This window comes from Papio anubis, chromosome 13, assembly GCF_008728515.1.
Source record: "Papio anubis isolate 15944 chromosome 13, Panubis1.0, whole genome shotgun sequence".
Classification (NCBI taxonomy): Eukaryota; Metazoa; Chordata; class Mammalia; order Primates; family Cercopithecidae; genus Papio; species Papio anubis.
The window spans coordinates 65,798,346-65,826,327 of NC_044988.1; the positions used below are offsets into that span (position 1 = coordinate 65,798,346).

Consider the following 27,982-nt stretch of genomic DNA (forward strand, 5'->3'; position numbering starts at 1 on the left):
TCGCAATATCCATAATGTCCAGCCCTTGACAACCAACATAGCACCTGGTCACCTGCAGGAGCCTTGTGAAGTTGGCAAGGGGTTGGGGTTGTGATCGCCGTCTAACAGACGGGGAAACCGGGGCTCAGAGAAGGCGGGCAACCCCCACGGCGGGACGCATCTCCCCAGCGTCAAGGCTGGGAGTAGAAGCCGCAGCCTCCGCTCCGGCCCGGCCCCACGGCTGGACGCAGCTCCCCAGAGCCCGGGCTGGGAGCAGAAGCCACAGCCTCCGCGCCGGCCCGGCCCCACGAGCGGCCGGCAGATGAAAAACTACAATTCCCAGGATGCCATTCCGAGCGGGGTTAGGAAGCGGAAGCGAAGCCGGAGGCGAAATCCGAAGGCGCCGCCGCCGCTGCTGCCTGGGGTGACGGGATCAGGTAAGCTGTCTGCTGGTTTAGGGGGCTGACTGGGGGCTGCGGGGTTCAGCCTGGGACAGCCGCCTCCCTCGCGGCAGGGCGGACGCTGGGAAAGCAGCGTTTAGCAGTCATGTGGCCTGTGGTACACTACCTTCCTGGGCTTTCCCTTCCTGCCTCTACTCGCACGCGCCGCAGCTTGTGGGCTGGGAGGCACCCGCAGGCGGGGTGCTCTCGGGCTGGAGTCGATGTGCCATCATTTAGCGGCAGCGTAGGTGCCCATCAGGTGGGACTTGGGCTAGCAAAGGTCTGAGGCCTCTGCCAACCTAGGGTGAGGGTGCGGAGTGGAGTATTTATGAACTCAGCAAGTATTTATTGAGCGTCTATAAGCAAACAACACTTGCCTACATTGTAGGGATGGAGGAGGTTCCGACAAAAAATAAATAAGTTATGTTGGATAGTACAAATCTGAATGAGGGGAGGAAGGTAGTCTGTAAGTGTCTGAGGGAAGAGCATTGAGGGTAAAGAGAATGGCGAGCGCAAAGGCCCTGAAGGGTATGTTTGAGGAACAGCAAACCAGAGAGTGCAGGGGAAACTGGAAGGTGGACCTTAATGATCTGCATAGGTCATTGTATGGATTTGGGCTACTTAAGTGAAATGGAGAGTACTGCAGGGTTCTAAGCAGAAGAGCATGATTATCAAACACTTAGGATGCTCACAGGCTCAGCACTAAGTGTGTACAGGTGAATTGTTCCCTGGCTTTATAATCTAGTGGGGAAACAGGCAGCTGTCATGCAAGGCTGGGTCAGATAGTTGGAGCCCCATGAAAGCTGAACGAATGTCATCCCCAAGTACCCAGGATGTACTGTTCTGTCAGGTGCTTAGTAACTTTGTTGAATGAAAGTAAGGAATAGTCCCAGTTTTGAGCACTGGACCCACAATGGAGGCTCAGAAAAGATTTTGAATGAAGAAACGGGAAATAAATGAAATCTCACTTCTTAATACTGTTAACAATGGCAATTAAATTTCAAGCTGAATGTGAGAGGGGGACAAACATTCAAACCAGAGCAGCAGTCAGATTCATGCAGATAGGAAATGTAAAGGTGCTGCCAGGATTGGGTAATGGACAGTTACATAAAGATCACAGAGTTTCACTTTAGGAAAATGAACAAGCTCTGGAGATGGACGGTAGTGATGGTGGCAAACAATGTGGATGCTCTTAGTGTGTTTTTAGCTGCACATTTACAAATGGTTAAAATGGTAATTCCTATGTCAAAAAAAAAAAAAAAAAAAAAAAAAGCTAAATCTGGGCGTAGATAATGCCCCACACAGATTGAGCAGATCTCTGCTTCTGTGATGTCCAACTTCACCTTTGCTTTCTGAGGATCCCTAGGTGGCAATCACCTAATCAGTATTTACTGAGCTTCCATTCTGTTCCAGGCCTTGTGCCAGTTAACAGATACACAAAGATACAAAAGAGGTGGGCTCTGCCTTCAGGAGTGTTAGCTTGTTTTATTACTCTTCTGGTGGTGGTTGGAGTTGTTTTTATTTGATTTTCAAGATTATTGCATCCCAAGTTCCTGGTCTAAGAAACGTTCTCAGGGACTACAGAGATTTGGAGAAGCATGAGGTAAAACGAGGGGAAAAGAAAGGAAGGGAGTGGGAGTGGTGGCGGTAAATTTCAGTTCAATTCAACAAAAAATAAACACTGCTGTTTTCAAGGAACTATACTGTGAACTCTTCAGTGTTTAGGTAAATGTAGGTATAAGCCCTCCTACAAAGGAATTCAGTTTGATAGGAGAGAAAATACCAGCACAGACTTTCCAGTCTTTAAGAACAACAGTGGAAGTCTGTAGCTCCTAGGATCTCCTATCCTCGATCTCTTTTCTCCTCCTCAGCGAGACTACCTCCAGAGAGAGCTCCAGAGAGCCTCCCAGTCATTCCCCAACAGGCCCCCGCATACAGGAGGAGCTCAGTGGAATGTTTATGAACTAATGAATGGTCAACACAGGTAAAAATACAAAATGCTTTGAAGTTTAAAGGAGGAAGAGATCACATGGCTATTAACAAATTAGCATTTATTTAACAAATTGGTGTTGGTTTTCTCACCCTAATAAAATGAAATTGTCAGTTAAGGATTAGTTTATCTTTATCTTTTCATTTGTTCTTTTCTGAATGCCTATATGCAGAAAAATGCAGGTGACTGATGGTTGGCATAACAAAGTCTGTTCAGTCATCTAAAAAACTGTCATAACAGGGGTCTAGATATCTTTTGTTAAAAATACATGTTTATGGGCTGGGTGCAGTGGCTTACTCCTGTAATCCCAGCACTTTGGGAGGCTGAGGTGGGCGGATCACTTGAGATCAGGAGTTCTAGACCAGCCTGGCCAACTTGGCAAAACCTGGTCTTTACTAAAAATACCAAAAAATTAGCCTGGTGTGGTGGTTCATGCCTGTAGTCCCAGGTACTCGGGAGGCTGAGACATGAGAGTCACTTGAACCTGAGTGGTGGAGGTTGCAAGGAGTCGAGATGATGTTACTGCACTCCAGCCTGGGTGACAGAGCAAGACTATCTCAAAAAAAAAAAAAAAAATATATATATATATATATATGCGCCAGCACAGTGGCTCACACCTCTACCCAGTAACTGGGAAGCTGAGGTGTAAGGATGGCCTGAGGCTAGGAGTTCAATACTGGCCTGGGCAACATAGCAAGACCTATATCTTTAAAAAAAAAAAAAAAAAAAAATATATATATATATATATATATATAAAAAATAAAAAATCAACTTCACTGTTCATTCATGTGGAGTGCTTCTGAAATGTTTAAGAATAGCTTGGATTTTTTGTTTTGTTTTTGAAACATGGTTTGCTCTGTTACCCAGGTTGAAGTGCAATGGCACTTCATTGTAGCCCGCTGCAGCCTCGATCTCCCAGGCTCAAGCGATCTTCTGGCTTCAGCCTCCCAATAGCTGGGACTACAGGTGTGCATCACCATGCCCATCTAATGATTTTTTATGGAGATGGGGTCTCACTTTGTTCCCCAGGCTGCTCTTGAACCCCTAGGCTCAATGGATCCTCCCTCCTTAGCCTTCCAAAGTGCTGCGATTACAGGCATGAGCTTCTGCGCCCAGCCAGCTTGGCATTTTCCTCATTTCTCTGGAAATATTACATACATTATGAAATTTTATACATGCCACTAATTCTTTGTGATAGAGTCTGTTGTAAATATGTTTAAAAATTAATTTGTACTGGGTTTTAAAGGATTTCTAAACAGAAATGAACTTTAGCCTAGGCAGACAAATGGACACAAATTTCAAATCTATAATTTTGAAAATCTGGAAGGTAATTTACTTGGTCATCTTCAGGAATGTATCTGGTGGTCACATGTTCACATGATATGTCACGAATAACCAAAACTACTCAGAAGATTTACCTTTTAAGAACAACTGTAAGAACAACACTGAAGGGGTTGTGAATAGTAGTTAACAGCAGCAAGTACTTCGTGAGTACTTGTTTTATATCAGTAAGTGAAAGGTATCTAATTCTTGCAACAATCCTGTGAGGTGGTTTTAATCCCATTTCGTGGAAAGACTCTATGGCAGAGACTTAAATCTTCTAGATATTGTCCCATCATTCACAAGTGGCAAGCTAGGAAGTGTGTCTGAATTCTAAGAATGCTATTTTTCCACTTAAACCTATTTAAGTGTGTCTGAACTGAAAACAACTACAATTTGGCCCAATTTTGAGCATTTGATGGAGTACAAGAAAAAAGGCAATGTGAACTCAACACTAGAAATGTTTTCCAAACACAGGAGTCAAAATGGAAAAGAAAATATAATTCTAGGACACTAGCCATCTCTACAGTGAATGATATTTATGGAGTTATAATAATATAAATGCAGTTTACAGCCGGGTGCAGTGGCTCACACCTGTAATCCCAGCATTTTGGGAGGCTGACGCAGGTGCATTGCTTGAGCCCAGGAATTCCAGACCAGTTTGGATAACATGGTGAAACCCTGTCTCCACTAAAAATACAAAAATTAGCTGGGTATGGTGGTGCATACCTGTAGTCCCAGCTACTCATGAGGCTGAGGTGGGAGGATCACCCGAGCATGGGAGGTCAAGGCTGCAGTGAGCTGTGATTGCACCACTGCACCCCAGCCTGGGCAACAGAGTTGAGACCCTATCTCAAAAAATAGTTTACAAATTTGGCTTACAAATTTTAGAAAATACCACAGGGATAGACAAAGCACTTAATTGTTTTGTCAGGGCAAAATGTAAAACCTACCTTGACCATATAAAATTAAAGGCTCAGTTGGAAAATTAAAGGAGGAACAGAGATAGAAATATAAGGGTGTTTATGTTCACAGCCTAAAGATATTGGGGAGTCAGAAATACTATGTCTTGAACAAGAAACAGAAGTTTAAAAATATTCTTAAAAGTATTAAAGACTTCTGGTAATTGTTATGACAGAAGGAATGGGTATTGGACTTACCTTCCTACAATAAACTATAAAACTGGACAAAGGATATGAAGAAATTGTTTTCAGGTATTGGGCAGTAGTCAGGACAAGACTGTAATCCTTGAGGGAGAAGAAACACACAAGCGAAGCCCCACAGTCACCCTGGCTTTCTACCTGAGGGTATATAGTGACATGGAGCCCATACAGAGTGCATCGGTGTCATTGAGTGGAGGAAACAGTTGAGTTTAGGGCTGCTGAGATGGCTGCATACAGCAGGGTACTGGCAAGGAGGGAGCTGTGTAGCAAAGGAGCTCCAGAAATCTGCGTAGGGGTCCCCAGATGGTGATGCTGTGGAACATTTGGAATGCTCATACATTGCTGACAGGCAGTGTAAAATGGTATAATACTTTGGGAAATGGATGGTTGTTTCTTATGAGTTAAATACACACCTGTCCTATGACCTAGCAATTCTACTCTTAAAACTTAGTCAATGGATGTGAAAACATATGTCCACAAAAACACATCTATGAAAATGTTCATAGCAGATTTATTCCCCAAGCTGGAAAAAATCTCACATGCCCATCAACAGAATAAATTGTGATATAGTCATACAGTGGAATGCTATTCAGCAATAAAAAAGCAACTACTGATACATACATGTGTAAATCTCAAATATTTTAAGGGGAAAAAAGTCAAGTGCTAAAGAGTACATAATGTTTGCATCTATTTATATGAAGTTGTATAATAGATACAGATAATTCATGGTTATAGCAAACAATAGTGGTTGCCTTTGGCAAGTTGTGGGAATGGGATGAAGACTGATTTGGAAAGTGGAGAAGAAAGTTAAATTTTCTGAGGTGAGGCCAGGCGCGGTGGCTCACGCCTGTAATCCCAGCACTTTGGGAGGCCAAGGTGGTGGATCACTTGAGGTCAGGAATTCGAGACCAGCCTGGCCAACATGGTGAAACTTCATTTCTACCAAATGTACAAAAATTAGTTGGGCAAGGTTGTGCGCGCCTGTAGTCCCAGCAACTCAAGAGGCTAAGGTGGGAGAATCGCTTGAACCCAGGAGGTGGAGGTTCCAGTGAGCCGAGATTATGCCACTGCACTCCAGCCTAGGCAACAGAGTGAGATTTCGTCTCAAAAACAAATAACAAAAACTTTCCAGGGTGATGAAAATGTTCCATATTTTGACAGGATTGTCAGTAACACAGGCCTTAGACATTTGTTAAAGCTCATTGAGTTAATATATTTTACCACACACACAAATTCATTAAACTGTACTCTTAAAATCTTTGCCAGAGAAATGTAAAGATCAAGGTAACCTGATCTCAAAAAAATTTCAAAATCAAGGTAACTAATGAAGAATTAAAAATAATAGGCCAGGTGCGGTGGCTCACACTTGTAATCCCAAAACTTTGGGAGGCTGAGGTGGGCGGATCACCTGAGGTCAGGACTTCGAGACCAGCCTAACCAACATGGTGAAACCCCATCTCTACTAAAAATACAAAAATTAGCCGGGCCTGGTAATCCCAGCTACTGGGGAGGCTGAAGCAGGAGAACTGCTTGAAGCTGGGAGGCGGAGGTTGCAGTGAGCTGAGATCGCAACACTGCACTCCAGTCTGGGCGACAGAGTGAGACTCTGTCTCAAAATAAATAAAAATAATAGGGGTTGATTGGGAGCAGTGGCTCACACCTGTAATTCCAACACTTTGGGAGGCCGAGGTGGGAGCTCAGGAGTTGGAGACCAGCCTGGGCAACATAGGGAGACCCCCATCTCTGCAGAAAATTTAAAAATTAGCCAAGCATTGTGATGCATGCCTGTAGTCCTAGCTACATGGGAGGCTGAGGCGGGAGGACTGCTTGAGCCTGGCACGTTGAGGCTGTAGTGAACCATGATTGTGCCACTGCACTCAAGCTTGGGTAACAGTGAGACCCTGTCTCAAAAATAGTAATAATAATAGTAGGGACTGATTTAAGCGATTTGAATTCTTAGCTTTCATAGCGAGTCAATACATTCAAAGCTGATGAATCATGAAATAATGATATAAGCATATGAGTTCAGGTTAAGGAGTTAAGTACCAAAAGAACGAAAAACAACTGGTTAACAAGGGTTGCCACTAGAGGTGGAAGGGATAGGAGTGTGGATTATTACTTTTCATTATAAATAGGTCTTTTTACCATGTACATGAATCATACTGCATAGACTTACACTTTTTAAGATGTATTTTTCATAAAATAGTGGTTGTGTGACTACACTCAGAGGACCAGCCATAGGTAATGGTCACATCATTCTTGGTCTATGACACTTGACCATTTACTAAAGCATTTCTTTTTTTTTTTTTTTTGAGACGGAGTTTCACTTTTGTTGCCCAGGCTGGAGTGCGATGGCATGATCTCGGCTCACCGCAACCTCCGCCTCCCAGGTTCAAGGGATTCTCCTGCCTCAGCCTCCCTAGTAGCTGGGATTGTAGGCATGTGCCACCACACCCAGCCAATTTTGTATTTTTAGTAAAGACAGGGTTTCTCCATGCTGGTCAGGTTGGTCTCGAACTCCCGACTTCAGGTGATCCACCCGCCTCGGCCTTCCAAAGTGCTGGGATTACAGGCGTGAGCCACCGCGCCTGGCCGACTAAAGCATTTCTCACTCATATCGTTCTTAGATTTTGAACTCCACTTTGAAATTATGACATCATTTGTTAAGTGTTCTGTAACAGTGATTGTCCATAGTTTTCAACCTCAGCACTTCTGAGGGATATTAAACATTTTCATTGGTGACTGTGGCTTTCTACTGCAGTGGTACTCAGCTGAGTTGGAGGGAATACATAGTTTAAAAAAACTAAGTCTGATACATACCAACTACCTAAAAGAATTCTTGGTTTCATGTCACTCTACTGTATATTTTGGTTCATCCTCCCAGAATGTCTCTAGTATAGTACCCTATTTATAATAGGTATTCAATAAATATTTGCTAAAGGAAGGATTTTGAAAATAAACTGGTTGAAACATAATGGGGGAGGTGATGTGGCTTTTGCAATCTCTGTCCTACTCTCAAATCATATAATGCATTTTAAAGTACACAATAAATAACTTGGTTATCTTTGTCACTGCAGCAGTAGATAATCATTGATTGCTTGGAGATGTCAGGTGTTGTGCATGTCCTTTAAGAAGTGCATCTGGGGCCGGGCACAGTGGCTCATGCCTGTAGTCCCCACACTTTGGGAGGCTGAGGTGGGTGAATCACTTGAGGTCAGAAGTCTGAGACCAGCCTGGCCAACATGGTGAAACCCTGTCTCTACTAAAAATACAAAAATTAGCTGGACTTGGTGGCAGACGCCTGTAATCCCAGCTACTCAGGAGGCTGAGGCAAGAGAATCACTTGCGCTCAGGTGGCAGAGTTTGCAGTGAGCTGAGATCATGCCATTGCACTCTAGCCTGAGTAACAAGAGTGAAACTCTGTCTCAAAAAAAAAAAAAAAGTGTATTTGGCTTCCTTACTACTGAACTGTTTCTCTGCTGAATCATTTCTCTGGAAGACACAAGTTTTTCTCAGTCCAGTAAATCTGGTTCAGTATTTTACACACTTCTGATCTTTTGGTAACACAGTAACACTTTGTTATTTGGATGTAGGGAGATACCTATGTTAGTGAAATAATGTAATAGCTTACATAATTGTGCCTTTTTCCAGTCTGGTTGAAAGAACAGAGGACTAAGCACATGGACTGGAGATTGGAAGGGAGTACTCAGAAAGTAGAATCACCTGTGCTGCAGGGGGAAGAAGGCATCCTAGAGGAGACAGGTGAAGATGGACTTCCTGAAGGCTTCCAGCTTCTGCAGATTGATGCGGAAGGCGAGTGCCAGGAGGGAGAGACCCTGGCCACAGGCAGTACAGCATGGTGCTCGGTGAGTGTAGTGAATTGCCTGGCCATCGGCCTTGAATGATGGAATGTCTCAGACACCCCTGTTTTAAGGATGGATACTGGTAGTGAAAAGAGAAACTGGGAATGAGTTTTGTGTATTCTAAGTGATGAATTAATTTTCTGCTAACTGGTTTAAAGTTTTAGTTTCATTTGAGTCATAGGAAAAGTAAATAAAGTTCAAAAGGAATTTTTGATACACCTCTGAAAGGTCAGGAAATCTAAACTCCAGGCCCTGTCACTAATGAATTTTCTGTGACCTTGACCAGGTCACATCTCTTTTTCTGGGGCTCTGTTTTCTCTAAACACGATCCAATCTAGGTTTGTTTTTATGAGTAATTTCCTTTTTCTCGCCAAACTTTATATATAAATGAGAAAAAATAAGTAAATGTTTCTAATGTTCATTTTCCTTTTTTGGTGCTTATGAAGTTCTCAAACAATTTTGTTTTCTGGATAATATAAGAAAAATGTCCAGAGAAAACAGAGACACTGGGAAAAGATAGTTGCAGCAAAGAAGAGCAAAAGAAAGCAAGAAAAAGAACGAAGAAAAGCCAATCGTGCAGAAAATCCAGGTGACAATAAATGAGACTGCTGGTATAATCATATTTATTTTTTAGCAAACGTGTCTGCATGTTCCAAGGAGAGTAGGAATTTTGTTTAAGTAAAAAGAGGCATCTGGGATGTGGGACCCACTGTCCTATTTTCTTGGGAATCAAAACATCAAAGAAAGCAAAATTTGCGGCTGGGCGTGGTGGCTCACGCCTGTAATCCCAGCACTCTGGGAGGCCAAGGTGGGTGGATCACGACCATCCTGGCTAACATGGTGAAACCCCATCTCTCCTAAAAATACAAAAAATTAGCCGGGTGTGGTGGTGGGCGCCTGTAGTCCCAGCTACTCGGGAGGCTGAGGCAAGAGAATCTCGAACCTGGTAGGTGGAGGTTGTAGTGAGCCGAGATTGAGCCACTGCACTCCAGCCTGGGCGACAGAGTGAGACTGCGTCTCAAAAAAAAAGAAGCAAAATTTAAGGTGGCGTTTCAAATATAAACTGTCTGATTAGCGTATGTGTTTATAAGCTCAGAATAGATGGAATGATACCAGCAACAGTATCATTTATTCAGTACTCTGTGCTAGGTTCAGTTCTAAGAATTTTACGTGGATTACCTCAGTGGAGAGGAGCTATTATTCCCATTTTGTAGGTGAAGAGACTGAGGCTTCGAGAAATTAAGTAACATAATTACGCCCAAGATAATTTAGCTAATCAGTGAACAAACTGAATTTGGATTTAAACCCTGCTGTGTGCTCCAGAGCCCATACTCCTCCCTGCTCTGCTATGTGTAAATCTCCTAATGAACGAATACCTTATACCGCTATCAAGTTTCTCTTTATATGCAAAAAAAACCAAAAACAAAAACAAAACTCACCTGGCTAGGGAGATTTGTTTCTTATATAGTATTATTCCTCTGGTTTTCCACTTTTATTTCTTTTTGATCTTTCTGCTTTAGGCATCTGCCCCCAGCACAGCAAACGTTTCCTGAGAGCTCTAACCAAAGAGAAACTTTTGGAAGCCAAACACTCAGGACCAAGACTGTGTATCGATTTGAGTATGACCCACCACATGTCAAAGAAGGTAGAACATCCACTGGAATTCCTGCTCGCATGAGGGAGGCCCAGAAGGGTGCAGCTTTCACAAAGAATATGGCCAACTCCAGCTTCTGGGATTCCTTAGAAAACTAGGAAAGTGTTTGATTTCCTATACTGGATTACTCAGTTCCAAGGTGGCTGTTGTAAAGAATCTGGAAGAGAATATATGTAGTTTGGTTTAGTTTGCAAATTTTTACCTTGTCTTTTGTTTCAAGCCCAACATCTTTGCCTCTTTGTTCATGATGTCCTCGGTCTGGATGGAACCTTTCAGGTTCAGTTTGCCAGACACTGAATCTTTGGGAAGAGGAGTATTTGCTTGGTAGCACGTTGTGGGAAGATTAGCTGGTGGAAGAACTTTTTGCAACGTGTTTGTTTTTTTGTTTTTGTTTTTTTGAGATGGAGTCTTGCTCTTGTCACCCAGGCTGGAGTGCAATGGCACAATCTCAGCTCACTGTAACCTCTGCCTCCCGGGTTCAAGCGATTATTCTGCCTCAGCCTTCTGAGCAGCTGGGATTATAGGCACCCACCACCGTACCCGACTAATTTTTTTTTCTTTTTTATTGAGACGGAGTCTCACTCTGTGGCCTGGACTGGAGTGCAGTGATGCGATGTTGGCTTACTGCAAGCTCCGCCTCCTGGGTTCACGCCATTCTTGTGCCTCAGCCTCCCAAGTAGCTGGGACTACAGGCGCCTGCCACCACGCCTGGCTAATTTTTTGTATTTTTGGTAGAGATGGGGTTTCACCATGTTAGCCAGGATGGTCTTAATCTCCTGACCTTGTGAGCCACCGTGCGTGACTAACTTTTTTGTATTTTTAGTAGAGATGGGGTTTTGCCATGTTGGCCAGGGTGGTCTCAAACTCCTGACCTCAGGTGATCTGCCCGCTTCTGCCTCACAAAGTGCTGGGATTACAGGCATGAGCCACCATGCCCAGCCTCAATGTATGCGTTTTAACTGATGCTCATTCACCCCATTGATGAGGGAAGGATTCCTACACTAGAGTTCTGAGAATGGCAGAATGCATGACACCTGACACTGGACAGATGCGATTCACAGCAGTTCCTGAGTCTCATATACTTACAGCCCAGGGGAGAAAGATACTGTATACCATACAGGGCCAAGTGGGGATTGTAATCAAGAACAGAATGAACAACAAGGGGCTGTGTGAGGTGGGCTTTGTAGTATCTAGGGGGTGAGGTGCCCCCTGGTTACTATAGGAGGATGTGATTGGCTTGTTTGGAGAATTCCATGGGCTGGCAGGGAACTAAAACTCACTCCTTAGGGATAAACAGAGACTATGCCTTGGACCCTTCATAAAAAGGATTTTTTTTTAAAGCTAGGAGACCTTATTTACGGGAGCAGAGTTGGGAGGGGAGCTTACTATTAGGCTATTTGAAGTATTCCCAGTTTTGACAGATGTCAAGGCAGCACATAATATTGGGCCTTAATTTTAGGCCTTACATCACAGTATGTAAATTTTAAACTCTCTTTTCAGACATCTATTGTATGTGCTAGTGTTTGCATATTTTTCAGATAAGTTAGGAAAACTGCAGATCTGAGGTTCTTACCTGAAACTTCTAACTCTAGCCCTCTAAAAATGTTAACCAAGAATTCCCTACTATTAGGCTGGGCACAGTGGCTCCTGCCTATAATCCCAGCATCTTGGGAGGCTGAGGCAAGAGGACCACCTGAGGCCAGGAGTTCCTGCCTATAATCCCAGCATCTTGGGAGGCTAAGGCAAGAGGATCACTTGAGGCCAGGAGTTTGAGATTAGCCTAGGCAATACAGCAAGAACCTGTCTCTAAAAAATTAAAAATTAACCAGGTATGGTGGCCTGTACCTGTAGTCCCAGCTAGTCAGGAGGCTGAGGTAGGAGGATCACTTGAGCCCAGGAATTTGAGACTGCAGTGAGCTATGATTGTACCACTGCACTCCAGCCTGGGTAACAGAGCCAGACCCTGTCTCAAAAAAAAAATCCATACTGTTTAATTAAGATAGCAGATTAAATCAAACCCAGAGTCTTTTTTTCCTATCCAACAAATCAAGCTAAATTGTGAAACTGCTTTTATGTAAGAGCATTGTCTGTGATTCAGGGTAAAAAGTTAAAACTTCCAACCCTATTGCATCTCCTGAAGTTAGGAAGAAGGTACCAAATTTATCTGATGTTCTATAAACATTTCTGTATATTAATCAAACCTCTTTAATAACTTAAATAGTATTATGTAAGATTTTAGATAAAAGCTAAAATAAGAATTTCATATATTAAACATTTAACAGCAGGGCCAGCAAGAGGGCAGATTCTCAGTTTTCCACTACCTCACTGTTTCCGGACTCGTATCATTATCTCTTGTCTGTAAGGTGCGATACCATGAGGTATAACACACGCACACATGTACTCCTAGTTCATGGGGTTTTCTGGAGTAGCGTTCAGTGAACTTACTGTAGCCATTTCTTGATAGCTAATTTAGAGTGAGTTGCCATGTTTTCGCCCTGAGTTGTTCTTACTTCTTTGAAGGAATTAAGTAGACTGGCTGGACAGATTCGAAGGTTGTATGGTTCAAACAAAAAAGCTGACAGGCCATTTTGGATCTGCCTCACTGGATTCACAATAGACAGTCCCCTTTATGAAGAGTGTGTGAGGATGAATGATGGATTTTCTAGTTACCTGGTAAGTCTCTTTTTGCATATTATTTGAATTGTCATCTGAAAAGTTTTTGTGGGTAATAGTATTTTTTTAAATTTACTTTTTCATATATATAATGTTATATTTTCAGTATTGAAGTCTAAAAAGTTTAGAACCTCTCATTAGGTCTTACATTTAAAATTTTTTCTCATCCTCCTACTGCATTGGCAAAGTACTGTTACCAGAGTCTAGGACTATATTTTGTATCCTGTATATTTTATGCTAGACTGTATACTCCAGGAATATTTTTGGGAAATTCCATGACTCCTTTCTTGTTCTCATTAATGGTGAATTGGGAAACATGAGTTTTGGGGGAAGAGAAGGAATCCTTTTAGAAGTAATGCAAATTTAAGATAAGTTTTAGGGAGTACTAAGGTACTTTTCACCTCTCTTTAGGATCTCATACATTTAGTGATACATATACATGCAAGAATCCAGATGAGTTTCTCAGAAATGTCACTGAAAATGCCCAGTGTGTATTTCACTTCTCAGCATTGTGTAGCTGAGACTGAGCAGTTGTGGCCTTCCCCAGGAAGGTCCATGGAAGATGAATGTGAAGGGTGCATTGCACAGGGCTGCACAGCCAGCTGTTTTGCTGTTACTGTCTTCACAGTCTCTCTTGCAGTGCAGCTAGTTCCAGTTTTCTTCTATGTACTTTTTAAAATGATTATTTTACAGAAGCCAAACAGTTCCTTTTACAGGTCCACATAGTTCCCTTACTTTCCTGTCTTCTTGCCTTTCTTAGGTGATTCCCTCAGTTTTGAGTTCTTCTCCTTTTGTGTATGTCAGTATTATCTCTTTTGAGGCCAGGCATGGTGGCTCACACCTGTAATCCTAGCACTTTGGGAGGCTGAGGCAGGTGGATTGTTTGAGCTCAGGAGTTCGAGACTAGCCTAGGCAATATGGCAAAACCCCACCTCTACTAAAAATACAAACATTAGCTGGGTGCAGTGGTGCGCGCCTGTAGTCCCAGCTACTCAGGAGGCTGAGGCTGGAGGATCACTTGAACCTGAGAGGCAGAGGTTGCAGTGAGCCTAGATGTGCCATGGCACTCCAGCCTGGGTGACAGAGCCAGACCCTGTGTGTGTGTTTTTTTTTTTTTAAATCTCCTTTCAGAAACCCAGTTCCAGCATTTCCTTCCCCAGAAGGTCATCCTGATGTTGTTACTCCCTCATCGGTAGTCCTGGAACATGCTCCCCGTACCTCTGTCAGAACCCCATGTCGCTGTCTCATTTCAAATAGGTTTGAATGTCTGTGTCTACTTTCCCTCCTAACTAAGTACTTTCTGAGAAGCAGCTGTCAGTCTGTCACACATGCAGTTCCTTGATAAACCTAGAGCTATGCCTGATAGAAACTCAAAGCCCAGTAACTAGCTGTTGAACTTTGAGCTTTTTTTTTTTTTTTTTTTTTAGCCAGGCTAGAGTGCAGTGGCATGATCTTGGCTCTCTGCAACCTCCGCCTCCTGGGCTCAAGCCATCCTCGCATCTCAGACTCCTAAGTATTATAACTGGGACTACAGGCACATGCCACCATGCCTGGCTAATTGTTTTGTATTTTTAGTAGAGACTGGGTTTCACCATGTTGCCCAGGCTGGTCTTGAACTTCTGAGCTCAAGTGATCCTCCCGCCTCAGCCTCCCAAAGTGTTGGGATTATGGGCGTGAGCCACCCCACCTGGCCGTGAGCTGTTTTAACATTGGACCGTTTGCATTTTCAGCTAGATATAAAAGAAGAAGACTGCTTTCGTTTATTTCCTCTGGAAACCCTTGTGTACCTGACTCCTGACTCAGAACATGGTATGTAGTTGAATGCATGGATTCGTATAGCCCATTGTTCCTAACACTGTGTTTCATTATTCCCTGTGGCAGAATTTATTAAAGCCCCTCAAGAAGGATACCCCTTCCCCCCGCCAAAAAAAGTAATGCACATGAGCTGCGCTCCTCTTATGGGCAGGTGCCTTGCTGGATGCTTTGATATGTCTTACTGTGTGGCTCACAGCTCACAGACTTAGGGTTTCCATGCTCATCCGGGCCTTGTGTACTGCCTGCCAGTCTTTCCCAGTATCCTTGGTCAGCTGTCCCACTAGCCCTTCTTGGATCAACATTAGATCTATTTTTTCCTAGAAAATCATTCATTTCACGTAATTTTAAAATATATTGGTATTCAGTTGATCATAGTATTCTCATATAATTATTTCACATTCTTCTGTAGTTTTACTTTTGTTTCCTTTCTGAATCTAATGTTGATTTGGGTCTGCTTGCCTTTTTCATGATTAGCTATGCCAACAGTTTGTCAGTTTTATTGGCCATTTTAGAAAATTAGCTTTTGGTTTTATTGAGCAAGTTTCTTTTTGTTTTCTATTGAATTTCTACTTTTATTGTTAATAATTCTTTCATTTTGCTTTCTTTGGATTTACAAATTATAAAATAGATTTGATCTCATTGGCCTTCATTTTTTCATTAGCTCTTGAAGATGTTGATCTAAACAAAGTTTACATCCTTGGTGGGCTTGTGGATGAAAGCATTCAGAAGGTAAATATTACATTTCAGCCCCAACATCTGTGTTTTAAAAAGCAGTGCTTACTTTTAGAGGCATGTGCTCTGTCATAATCTCATCTAGAGGATCTAAGAACTCAGAGGGAACAGGAAGAAAGCCATCCCCATGAGGCTGGCCCTCTAGCCGGTGAAGTTCCCTCTCTCCTCATGAGCAATGTCAGCAAAATCAAGAGTTGGGAACTGGACTGGGCACTATTTGGTAATTACATAAATAGCCATTGTTGAGCTTCTCCAGTTCTGCAAGGAAAACTCTGATCTTGACAAGTAAGCATCGACTCAACATTCTTACTGGCTGTTTGTTCTTTGAGAGAGTAGTTTGCTCCTTCTCACGTTGACCTCTCTGCTGAAATAGTCTTCTATCCCAAAACTTCAAACTCCTAGAATTATCCACATTTTTTTTGGTTGGAGTTTTAGAGGAATAATTGGGGTGTCACTGGAATTTTGAAATATGTTTCTTTTATATAGCTATTTGTCAAGATAAGTTTGTTTATATTTACTAATTAACATATTACATAGATAATACGTTAAATAATAAAGATTAATATATAAATATAAAAGAGTAGAGTGAAAAATAAGTCTTTTTCCTACCTTTGTCTTCCAATTCCCTTCCTCTGAGGCAACCAATGTCAAGTTTTCTTGTGTATCCTTCTTGAGACATTATATGATCACAAAATATGTGTGGGTATATTTTACATATATGTAGATGTGTGCTATTTGTTCCTGTATGTATGAGATGTACATATATTTAACACAGATGATAGGTTAATTAAATTAAATTTATTTTAAAAACATTAGTGTTCCATGACTCCATAGTGATCATCTAAAAAATGAGCAGGGGCTGCTTACAGAAGAATGCCAGCTAATAAGAAATGCATAATAGAATTAGAAAATCATCATTTTGTCACTCCTAATATAATCATTGACTCAGACAATTGAAAGAAAGGTTGTGGAGGAACTGGCTATTTACATGGTCTCAAAGTATCACCCTACAGATAACAAAGGCAAAGATTTACCATTACAATAAAGCATTCTGGTGGTCACCATCTTATCCAAACTTGATCAAACTTAGTATCACCCATAGAGGTACAATCTCTGCCTCCTGAGGTGAAGTATTCTTGCCAGAAAATGTTTTTTCTTTTTTCCTTTTGAAGCAGGGCCTTGCTCTGTTGCCCAGGCTAGAGTGCAGTGGAGTGATCATGGCTCACTGCAACCTCACCTCAAATTCCTGGGCTCAGGCAATCCTCCCACCACCTCAGCCTCCTGAGTAGCCAGGACTACAGGCCCATGCCACCACACCTAGTTAGTTATTAATTTATTTTTTTGAGACATGGTCTCACTCTGTTGCCTAGGCTGGAGTGCAGTGGTGTGATCATGGCTCACTGCAGCCTCAATCTCGTGGGCTCATTCAAACCACCTGCCTCAGCCTCCTGGGTAGCTGAGACTACAGGTATGTGCCACCATGCCCAGCTAACTTTTATATTTTTTGTAGAGACAGAGTCTCGCCATGTTTCCCAGGCTGGTCTTGAACTCCTGGACTCAAGCAATCTACTCACCTCAGCCTCCCACAGTGCTGAGATTACAGGCATGAGTCACTGTACCTGGCCTCGTTTTTGAATTTTTTTGTAGAGACAGGGTCTCACTTCGTTGCCCAGACTGGTCTCAAACTCCTGGACTCAAGCAATCCTCCTGCCTCAGCCTCCCAAATTGCTGGGATACAGGTGTGAGCCACTGTGCCCAACCTCGTTTTTAATTTTTTTTTGTAGAGACAGGGTCTCACTGTGTCTAGCCTCGAACTCTTGGACTTAAGCAATCTCCCATCTCAGCCTCCCAGAGTGCTGGGATTATAGGTGTGAACCCTCTCACCTGGCCCAGAAAATGGTTAAGCTGAATTTAATCATGAGGAAACAGACAAATCAGAATGTGGGACATTCTGCAAAACAATTGTACTGGACTTAACTGAGGCAGGAGGCTGTTTTAGATTAAAAGAGGTTCGTCCAGGCACAGTGGCTCATGTCTGTAATGCCAGCAGTTAGGGAGGCCAAGGCAGGAGGATCACTTGAGGCCAGGAGTTTGGGACCAGCCTGGGCAACACAGTGAGAACCTATCTCTACAAAACAATTAGGAAAAGAAAAAACGGTTAAAAAGCCGTAATAGCCAAATGCAGCATGTGAGCCTGTTTGAATTCTGTATTGAGAGGAAAGCTTTATAAAAGTTTGGGGAGAGTTGAGCAGATTTTAATATAGATTGTGTATTAAGTGAAATTACAGATTTATTAAAAAGTTTCTTTGAAGTGAAAATGGTATTGTGGTAAGGTAGGAGAATGTCATTGTTCTTAGATGCATGCTTAAGTATTTAATGAAGAAGTATTGTGATGTCTGCAGCTTACTTTCAAATGGTTCGGCAAATTGTTTCTTATTGAGACAAGGTCTTGCTCTGTTATCCAGGCTGAGTGAGGTGGTGTGATCATAGCTCACTGCAACCTCGAACTTCTGGTCTCAAGCAATCCTCCCGTCTCAGCCTCCTGAGTACCTAGGACTGTAGGCGCGTGCTACCATGGCCAGCTATTTTTTTTTTTTTGTTAGAGACGAAGTCTCTTGATGTTGCTCAGGCTGGTCTTGAACTCCAGGCTGCAAGCAATCCTTCTGCCTCAGCCTCCCAAAACACTGGGATTGCAGGCATGAACCACCTTGTCCAGCCCAAAATACGTATTTATATACAGAGAGAAAAAATGCAAAATATTAACAACTGGTGAGTCTAGATTATAGGAATGAATATTGATTGTATTATTGTTTTGAACTTTTCTTAGGTTTTAAATATTTCAAAGTAAAAAGTTTGGGCCGGGCGTGGTGGCTCACGCCTGTAATCCCAGCCCTTTGGGAGGCCAAGTCAGGCAGATTACAAGGTCAAGAGATCAAGACCATCCTGGCCAACATGGTGAAACCCTGTCTCTACTAAAAATATAAAAATTAGCCAGGCATGGTGGTGTGTGCCTGTAATCCCAGCTACTCAGGAGGCTGAGGCAGGAGAATCTCTTGAACCGGGGAGGCGGAGGTTGCAGTGAGCCGAAATTGCATCACTGCACTCCAGCCCGGTGACAGAGCAAGACTCTGTCTCACCAAAAAAAAAAAGTTTTGGAGGGCTGGAGGACTACTTGAACCCAGGAGTTAGAGGCTGCAGAGAACTGTGGTCATACCACTGCACTCCAGCCTGGGTGATGCAACACAGTGAGACCCTGTCTCTAAAAAATAATAATAATTAATTAAAAGTTTATTAGTCTTACCTGCAGCAGGGTGACAGCCCCCCCCTTCTTTTTTTGAGACAGGGCCTTGCTCTGCTGCCTAGGCTGGAGTGCAGTGGCACAATCACAGCTCACTCCAGCCTCAACCTCGAAGGCTCAATTGATCCCCCTACCTCAGCTTCCCAAGTAGCTGGGACCACAGGTGGGTGCTACCAAGCCCAGCTAATTTTTTGTTGAGTTGGGGTTTCACCATATGGCCCATGCTGGTGTTGAACTCCTGGACTCAAGTTACCCACCTGCCTCAACCTCCCAAAGTGCTGAGATTGCAGGCATGAGCCACAGTGCCTGGCCAACAGTCCCTTTTTTGAGGCAGTTAAGTTCAGAGGGTCAGTGAGAAGTGCATGACTTATAGATGTGCAGTTTTAATACGTTGCGTTATCTGTCCACCTGTAAACTGAAAAATAACTGGAAGATTCGTGAAATGTTTAGAACTTTTTTGTTGTTATTGGAGTTTGGCTTCTTCACAGAAATAAGCTAAGAACAATATTTCTTCAAGGAGATTCATTTTATTATGAATCATTGTGCAAAGAACATAAACTAAATTGTAAGCTCTTCTAGGGCAACACCCAAATATCCTACTAATTTTGAATTCTGTACTCTAGTTCAAAGTGATTATAAAGGAATGACTTTTTATAAAATGTATCATAGCTCATATATGCAAAGGAGTTTTATCCTTTCAGTTAAGTCCTTATCAGAGTTGCATCTCTTAAAACATTTTTGGAAGTTCTCTCTTAAAATTTTGTTTCATGTGAGTGAGAAGCAGGTGTCAGCATCAAAAAGGTATTAGGTCCACTTCACTCTATTCCACCTAGTTAGACCACACTCATGATAGCCAGTCAGTTATGGGACTGTAAACAAAATGATATTGACTAGCTTAGAACAAGTTCAGAAGAACTTGCCCTGAATGATGAAGGGACTTGAAACTAAGTCATAGTCAAAGAAGAGTTGACAGAACTGAGGCTACAATCTGGAGACCAGAGGATTCCTAGGGGCATGATCACTGCCTTCAGGTTTCTGAATGGCCATCTTACTTGCATAGTCTGACCTTGGGGGAATAGACCTAGGATGAAGGAGTGGAAGTCTCAGAGAAAACAGAGAATTTGGCTCAAGATCAATAAGAATTTTTTATCAGCTGGTACTATCAAAGTTGGGTGGGTTGTCCCAGGATTCATGAACTCCCTGTCACAAGAGCTGTTCATTGAGTGGCCATATGGCCTCTTGGAGGAGAAGTCATAGAGAATAGACAGACATTGGATGGGTGGTTAGAGTAAGATAGTTCACTATTGAGACCCCTTCCAAGCCTCGGCATGTTAATTATCCCAGTAATCTGAACCTTTCTCTTTAATCCTGAAATCTTAGGTGGAAAATCTTTCCTGTGCTTCTTACAAGGCAGCAATGTAATTTGACTGAGTCAAGACTCAGTCTGAGGGACTTCATGACTGAGGAACATGTTATAAAGGGACATCAGTTTCTGTATTCTGCCACTAAATGGCCTCAAGTTGATGGACCTCTTGTGACTCCTTTTTGCAGTTTTCAGAGCCCTTCCTTTTATTTTTGAGACAGGGTCTCCTCTGTCACCCAGGCTGGAGTGCAGTGGTGCAATCACAGCTCAGTGCTGCCTTGACATATGTCCCAGGCTCAAGTGATTGTCCAACTTCAGCCTCCAGAGTAGCTGGGACTACAGGCACACACCAGCACACCCTGTTAATTTTCTTTTTTTTTTTTTGTAGAGACAGGGTCTCCCTCTGTTGCCCAAGCTGGTCTTGAACTCCTGGGCTCAAGCAGTCCTCTGGCCTTGGCCTCAAAGTGTTGTGTGAGCCACTGCACCTGGCCCCTTTCTTTTAATTGGGCTGTCGGTTCTCACACCTTAATGCCACTTGTTGCAGTGGTGCACCCGTCTTGAATCTTGTCTACCTTTTCTCTTGATGCTGCCTTTTGGCAATGAGCTGGAAGTTCCAGATATCCAGAATTGGGTCTTACTGAGTTAGGGCTCAGAATGGGCTCTGATTGATTCGACTTCTTGGGCCTTTTGATGTCTACTGTAGCTGCAGATGTGCCTCTTTTGCTTATTTCCCTCTTGGTTCTAAGTGGTATTGAGTGGAGGACTGTGGATAAGTGACCCCCCAAAAGTAAGATATTGTCACATAAGCTCTTGAGACAGTTAACTCATCTGCAGTTTCTTCCATTCCACAATAGCGTACTTATTTTTAAAGCTGTATTACATTGGGAATATACTCATGGATAATTTTTATAAGAAAAAGATTTAACTGTATTTACAGAAAGTGACATTTCAAAAGGCCTGGGAGTACTCTGTCAAGACCGCACGCTTGCCAATCCAGGAATACATGGTCAGAAACCAGAATGGGAAAAACTATCATTCAGAGATCCTGGCCATCAATCAAGGTACTTCTTACACAGCCCCCATCCAGCGTGTGTGAGTTCTGGTGCTGCTGCTTTGCACTGTGTTTAAGTGGCCTTTGAGTCAGTCTCTTGTGACTAATGTGCTTGGACTTTATTGCGTGCACTTCGTGACACATATTCTGGCCACCAAGAGGCATTCTTTGTTTTCTTCCTTGTCACCAACTATGTTAAAGATAGTTGAAATTGTCCCCTTGGCCAGGCGCAGTGGCTCACGCCTTTAATCCTAGCACTTTGGGAGGCTGAGGTGGGCGGATCACCTGAGGTTAGGAGTTTGAAACCAGCCTGGCCAACATGGTGAAATCCCATCTCTACTAAAATACAAAAATTAGTCAGGCATGGTGGCGCGTGCCTGTAATCCCAGCTACTCCGGAGGCTGAGGCATGAGAACCGCTTGAACCTGGGAGGTGGAGGTTACAGTGAGCCGAGATCACACCACTGCACTCCAGCCTGGGTGACAGAGTGATACTCTGTCTCAAAAACAAAAACAAAAAAAGCTGGGTGCGGTGGCTGATGCCTGTAATCCCAGCACTTTGGGAGGCTGAGGCAGGCGGATCACCTGAGGTCGGGTGGTCGAGACCAGCCTGACCAACGTGGAGAAACCCCGTCTCTACTAAAAATACAAAATTAGCCAAGTGTAATGGCACATGCCTGTAATCTCAGCTACTTGGGAGGCTGAGGCAGAAGTGCTTGAACCTGGGAGGCGGAGGTTGTGGTGAGCTGAGATCGTGCCATTGCATTCCAGCCTGAGCAACAAGAGCACAACTCCGCCTCAGAGAGAGAGAGAGAGAGGGAAGCGGGGGGTGGGGAGAGAGACAGTAAGAAGAAGAAGGAGGACAAGGAGGAGGAAAAGGAGACGAAGAAAAGAAATTGTCCCCTTGACCTAGAATGCCCTGCTTTTAACCTCTCACTGACCACTGAATTCCTGTTTGATCTTCAGGGTTCAGTTCAGGAACATCTTGGCTTCCTTCCCCATCCCAGGCCATGGCAGGGCCCTTCTGTGTTCCCATTTTACTGTGTTCCTTTCTGTTACTCCCTACAGGCCTGTATCTTTCAGAGTAGGTTGAGGTCCTTGAGAGTAAGCAGAGCTTGTGTCCTTGCCTCTCTCCCCGCAGGACCTTAGTACCACATATGGTGCAGAATAGGTTCAATGAAATATTACAGAACATCCTTTTCATTTCATTTACTCATCCTTTTTTTCCTCTGTGTGGTCACTGTGTTTTCTGTTTACTCTCTAACAGTGTTTGATATCCTGTCGACTTACTTAGAGACTCGCAACTGGCCTGAAGCATTGAAGAAAGGAGTTACTTCAGGAAAAGGCTATATTCTTCGGAACTCAGTGGAATGATGGGCCTAAGATTGCAGGTGCGTGGCCAGGCATGGTGGCTCACGCCTTAATCCCAACACTTTGGTAGACCGAGGCGGGCAGATCACCTGAGGTCAGGAGTTCAAGACCAGCATGGCCAACATGGTGAAACCTGTCCCTACTGGAAATACAAAAATTAGCCAGGTGTGATGGCATGCACCTGTAGTCCCAGCTACTTGGGAGGCTGAGGTGGGAGAATCACTTGAACTCGGGAGGTGGAGGTTGCAGTGAGCCGAGATTTCGCCACTGCATTCCAGCCTGGCTGACAAGAGTGACACAGCAAGACTCCATCTCAAAAAAAAAAAAAAAAAAAAAAAAAAAATTGCAGCTGCAAGAGTGAGGTGCTGGAGTTAACCTTGACCAAAGAGCAGGGCAGAGGGTGGCAGTGGCACATAATTGCCTTTGCATGACATATTCTCAGAGCTTCACAGTAAGCTAATGTCCAGGACCACACTGAATGCTTTTTAATTTCCCATAGTGCCTGGCTCACAGGAAGTGCCCAGATAAGTAATAAAAAGTTAATGTGGTGGGCGCAGTGGCTCATGCCTGTAATCCCAGCACTTTGGGAGGCTGAGGCGGGCAGATCACAAGGTCGGGAGTTCCAGACCAGCCTGGCCAATATGGTGAAACCACCCTGTCTCTACTAAAAATGCAAAAATTAGCTAGGCGCGGTGGTGCGTGCCTGTAGTCTCAGCTACTCAGGAGGCTGAGGCAGGACAATCACTTGAACCTGTGAGGCGGAAGTTGCAGTGAGCCGAGATCGTGCCACTGCACTCCAGCCTGGGTGACAGAGCAAGACTGTCTCAAGAAAAAAAAGAAATTTATGTAACAAGGAATTAGCCTCAAAACCACATGGCTTTGGATGTGCTAATTGAACTGTTGTATATCTATTTGTGAGAGACCTCTTGAAATTGTTTAAATGGTTATATCAAGAGTTTAATATTCACTAAACTGGCATCATAAAATTGGATGACTTTCTCCAGCCTTGTCTGATCATGCTCATCGTCTCCCAGCTCTGTAATAAGCTTTGCAGGATCCAGCCTGTTCTGACCTATCCCTACTGAGTCCCCATAGCATTTTGTTCCCTCCTATGGCTCTTACCCTGTGGCGTATGCGCATGGAGGACTTCTCTTCCTAATGGCAGGATCCTAACAGGACAGATCTGTGTACATATCTTTCTATCCTCTCTGAGCCTGGTACCAACTAGATTCTTCATATGTATTTGTAACAGATTAAATTGTAAAGCAAACACAGTATTGATAAAAGTCTGTCTTGAAAACGGCTAGAAAGTGTTACATTTTGACACATGAGCATGTTAGATAACCTGCTTATTACACAAATCTCATGTTCCTTATGTCCCAGTTGGACATATTTGCTTCAGTTACTCTGACAGTTTGGGTTAACTTGCTAGTTAAGCAGCTAGCAAATTCAGGAAATGTATTCAATAACTCAAAAGAACCAAAAGATTACTTCTCTGCTCTGTCCCCTCCCCTTCACAATTTAATTCCTAAGGAACTGTGATCACCTAATAAATTACACCAGTATCTTTCTATTATTTAAAAACTGGCCAGACAGTTCATCATAAAAGATATGCGACCAACCTAAGTACCCATCAACCAATGAATGGATAAAATGTGGTGTGTATATATATCTTATGGAATATTACTCAGCTATAAAAAAGAACCAAGTGTCTTTTGCAGCAACTTGGATAGTATTAGAAGCTATTCTTAGTGAAGTAACTCAAGAATGGAAAACCAAATACCAAATGTTCTCACTTGTAAGTAGGAAAAGCTATAGGTAAGCACACAGAGTGGTATAAGACACTGGAGACCCAGAAGGGGGAAGGGGAAGGATAAAAAAACGACATATTGGGTACAATATATAGTACTCAGGTGACTGGTACACCTCAGACTTCACCACTATACAATTCATTCACGTAACCCAAAACCATTTGTAGCCCTAAAATCTATTGAAGTAAAAAAACCGCCCAGTCCTCAGAAAACATCATTAGGAACACATAAAGCTCCTTGGTCTTTATCAACATATAAACAATGAGTTCTATAATCTCTTTCATCCAAAAAGGACTTTCTATGGATAGGCTTCAGGGGATCTATATCTCACATATTCTCAAAGAGGTCTAGAAACCAAGAATCACTGATGTGGATCGCCCGGCAGTCTTTTTACCTTTAAAGGTTTTGGTTAATATACTAAATGGCATAGAAGAGTTTTCTATGCTTAGCTCCTAGGAAATGATTTTAGCAAAATAATACTCGGCCAGATTTGGATTCAGAAATCCTCCTCATTTATATAATAATAAACTATATCAAAATCTATCAAATATACTACATCAAAAATATCCTATAACATGAAATATGTGACTAATGAATTTTTAATGGAAGTTGTGAAATGTATCATGCTATTTGAAGTAGACAAAAGTATATTACAAAGTAGCATATAAGCTATAATATAATTTCAATTTGATGAACATACAGAGAATGTAGGCCAAGTTAAATTCTGTACCTCCATTTCAATTATGAGGATAAGTGTCTTCTGCAGTTAGTAAGAATAAAGGAGTTAATCCATGCAAAACACAATACTTGGTAAATGGAAAACACACAGTATTTCATTGTTATATACTCACCCCCTGAATAATGGGACTACAGGTGACGTTTTGCTGCTTTATACTTTTCATGTAGTCTGCATTTCCTCTGGTGAACCTGGCTTACTATTATAATCAGAAAATTATTTTACTGCTGACTTCCAGTTAATTATGGAAGCTGTAGCAATACTAAGGGAGTTAACTCCAAATATACCATAATACTGTTTTTTAGTAAACTTTATTGTACAGAAACAGAAAATATGATTTTGCAATGATTTTCTCTCTAAAGCGTGGGTGAAAACCAGTAACTTACTTATAAAAATATTTTAGGACTCTGATAATATATCTGATAATATACATTCACACCTTATCTTCTGAGTATTTAAATGGGGAGAGGTTCACGTGAAAAAAGTATTCCCCAGGAAACCCATAGTTTTTTGCATCAACTGACCTGTAAAAAAGTCCACCTATATCAACTTTCTGCCAATCTGGAGAAGATCTGTTTTCTTTGATCTGACGTCATGTGTTCACAAGCTTCTAAAATGTTTGCCAAAATTAAAGTCTGCTGGATGGTTTTTGCCTTAACCCATATTCTTCCATTCATTCCAAATACTATCTCCAGTGGATAGAGTTTTCCCATTTCCTGTATGATTTCACAGTCTGGAGCTAATAGCCTGGTGGGAAGAGAAAAGGAAATGAAATTTAATAAAGTGGCAAAGGTGTGTCCAGAGTCTCCTTTAGAATGTGATTCCTTTTCTGAGTTCTCCGTAGTTGTTCAACAAAAACAAGGCACATGATGACATTTGCTGCCTCCTTCCAAGAAACTTTACAATGTTCAAAGGTACATTAGAGATCACAGAGGTGGGCTATCCCTTACGAAGAAGTCAAACTCCCTAGGTTACCAACTTTGCAAAAAATGTAAAAGTCATTCCACTAGATTGTTAGAGCAATTTAATTCTAGACTGAGAATCATAACTTTTTTTGTTACCTACAGTGCTAAAAGACACTTTAAACTTACTTTCCTGACCATATTATTCTCTTGCATTAAATATAGTACTTGGAGAGGAACATTGGCTCTTTCAAACCATAAGGGTGGTGCTTGGTTTAATAACATGCTTCTGTGATGTCCTAACTTAATTCTCCAGATCTTTAGGATACGGAGCAAGGAGAGGCATACAAGATAGCTCTGAACTTCACGGGCTCTAGGAGTAAAGCCCCTGAATATGGCACAGCTTTGGGTGGGTAAATTTGTAAACACCAAAAAGAGAATCTGCCTCAGTGGGAACTGTTAAACTTACCAGGACCAAGTGTCAGAAGCCTTCTGTGAATGGCTACATAACCTTGAACATCACGATCTAAGCTGCGTGTGACCCCATAATTAGAAAAATTTGATAATTCTGTACAACTGCAGACTGCATCTGTATTCAAGTGACTCAGAACAGGGGAAAGGCCAGTTTTCACATTTGGGCTGAGTCAACTAAGGAACAGGCCTGGGAGGGAAGACATGAATACAGAGTAAGAGCTTAAAGCATGAAGTATTAGCCCACCAGAAACTACACAGCCAAACACATCTGAATTTGATGCGTTTCCAAGAAGATAGGATTAAATTCATGAGTTTCCAAATGTGTTAAAATGGATATTGATTTTTAACTTTGAGGAGAAATTTAAATGTTACAAATAATCTGAATCCTGAAGATTAACCAACTTTCCAAGAATGTGTAATTATAAAAGAAGGCAGGCAAGGCAGCAGACATCAGGACTTACTTTCTAATTAAGCCCAGAGTCACTTTAAAAAGCAGACCATCCTGTCCAATGACACCCATTCCATTGGCTCGTCCACAGCTGTCAATACAGACCATCTCTGGTTCCATGTCTTTATTAGCAACAACAAATTGGCCATAGATGAGATCTCCAACCTACAATGATATTAAAAACCAGTTCATTTCCTCTCAGCAAACTACTCTACAGGTGCTGCTATTGGTTCTTTCTCACAGGCATCAATGCCAGCCACCTACAGTTCTGTGGCTAAGGGACTGACTGTACTACAGGATTCCCACAGTCACTTTGAAGTTGAGTCTTGGGGAAAAAAAGGAACACATGTATCATTCCCTTTCACCAACCAGGAAATCACAGACAAGGAGCCCATCTCAAGGCCAGAGAACACCTCTAGGATTGCACTGTCCAATATGGTAGGTAGCCAATTGTTTAAACTTATATTTAATTAAAATTAGATATTTAAAATTAATTTCCTGAGTTGCATTAGCCACATTTCAAGTGCTCAACAGCTAGTGGCTACCATACTAATCAGTGCAGATACAAAACAGCATCACTGTAGAAAGTTATGTTAGGTGGCACTACCCTAGAGAATTACAGATTTACAGAGAGAGGAACTCCGGCATGCAAATTATTCAAAGCAAAACAAAACAATAATTCACTGACACTTCTCCCTGCAAGATTTACTTAAAAACCTCATAGAGCTAAACTTTAAAGGGATGAAACTGAGGAAATGGAGAGTGAACTCAATTCTGTTCACTCAAAACATATTAAGTACCCACTGTTTGTTGGTGACTATGTAAACTAGAGAGGAACAAAACATTCTCTGCTTTTCAGAAGCATTTGGTCTTGGAGGGCAGTGGGGAGGTACATATAAA

The 27,982-nt window shown here is 42.4% G+C and overlaps 2 protein-coding genes across 8 annotated transcripts in view; one reads left to right on the forward strand and one right to left on the reverse strand.

Annotated features, from left to right (window-relative positions):
- Positions 1-311: 311 nt before the first annotated feature.
- On the forward strand, positions 312-23,985 carry TRMT10B (tRNA methyltransferase 10B). 4 transcript variants are annotated; one of them, XM_021927367.2, is made up of 10 exons: positions 399-416; positions 2,291-2,403; positions 8,544-8,758; positions 9,236-9,344; positions 10,276-10,400; positions 12,930-13,082; positions 14,813-14,891; positions 15,559-15,626; positions 21,228-21,351; positions 22,608-23,714. In XM_021927367.2, exons 2-10 carry the CDS (start codon positions 2,391-2,393, stop codon positions 22,712-22,714), a joined length of 993 nt encoding a protein of 330 aa, XP_021783059.1. In that variant the 5' UTR covers positions 399-416; positions 2,291-2,390; the 3' UTR covers positions 22,715-23,714. The 4 variants fall into 4 exon arrangements, with proteins under 4 accessions (XP_003911542.2, XP_017805214.1, XP_021783059.1 ...); XM_003911493.5 differs by lacking the exon at positions 2,291-2,403 and having other exon boundaries at positions 312-416; XM_031654334.1 differs by lacking the exon at positions 399-416 and having other exon boundaries at positions 1,697-2,403.
- The window catches only part of EXOSC3 (exosome component 3), a 36,889-nt gene continuing 18,668 nt past the window's right edge, over positions 9,762-27,982 (reverse strand). Inside the window, exons 3-5 of one of the 4 annotated variants that reach the window (XM_017949727.3) lie at positions 27,096-27,247; positions 25,783-26,005; positions 9,762-10,566 (exon numbers count right to left, since the gene is read on the reverse strand). In XM_017949727.3, coding sequence (XP_017805216.1) covers positions 25,804-26,005; positions 27,096-27,247 — 354 coding nt within the window. In that variant the 3' untranslated portion in view covers positions 9,762-10,566; positions 25,783-25,803. Of the gene's footprint in view, positions 10,567-25,011; positions 26,006-27,095; positions 27,248-27,982 lie in introns of those variants that run through there. The other 3 variants (XM_017949729.3, XM_009188472.3, XM_009188473.4) reach the window with 3 other exon arrangements.

Excerpts from the sequence above, each read along its gene's own strand:
- TRMT10B (XM_021927367.2), top strand. Across the intron at positions 8,759-9,235 it reads GCAGTACAGCATGGTGCTCG|AAAAATGTCCAGAGAAAACA; the intron begins GTGAGTGTAGTG and ends GGATAATATAAG. Across the intron at positions 14,892-15,558 it reads GACTCCTGACTCAGAACATG|CTCTTGAAGATGTTGATCTA; the intron begins GTATGTAGTTGA and ends TTTTTTCATTAG.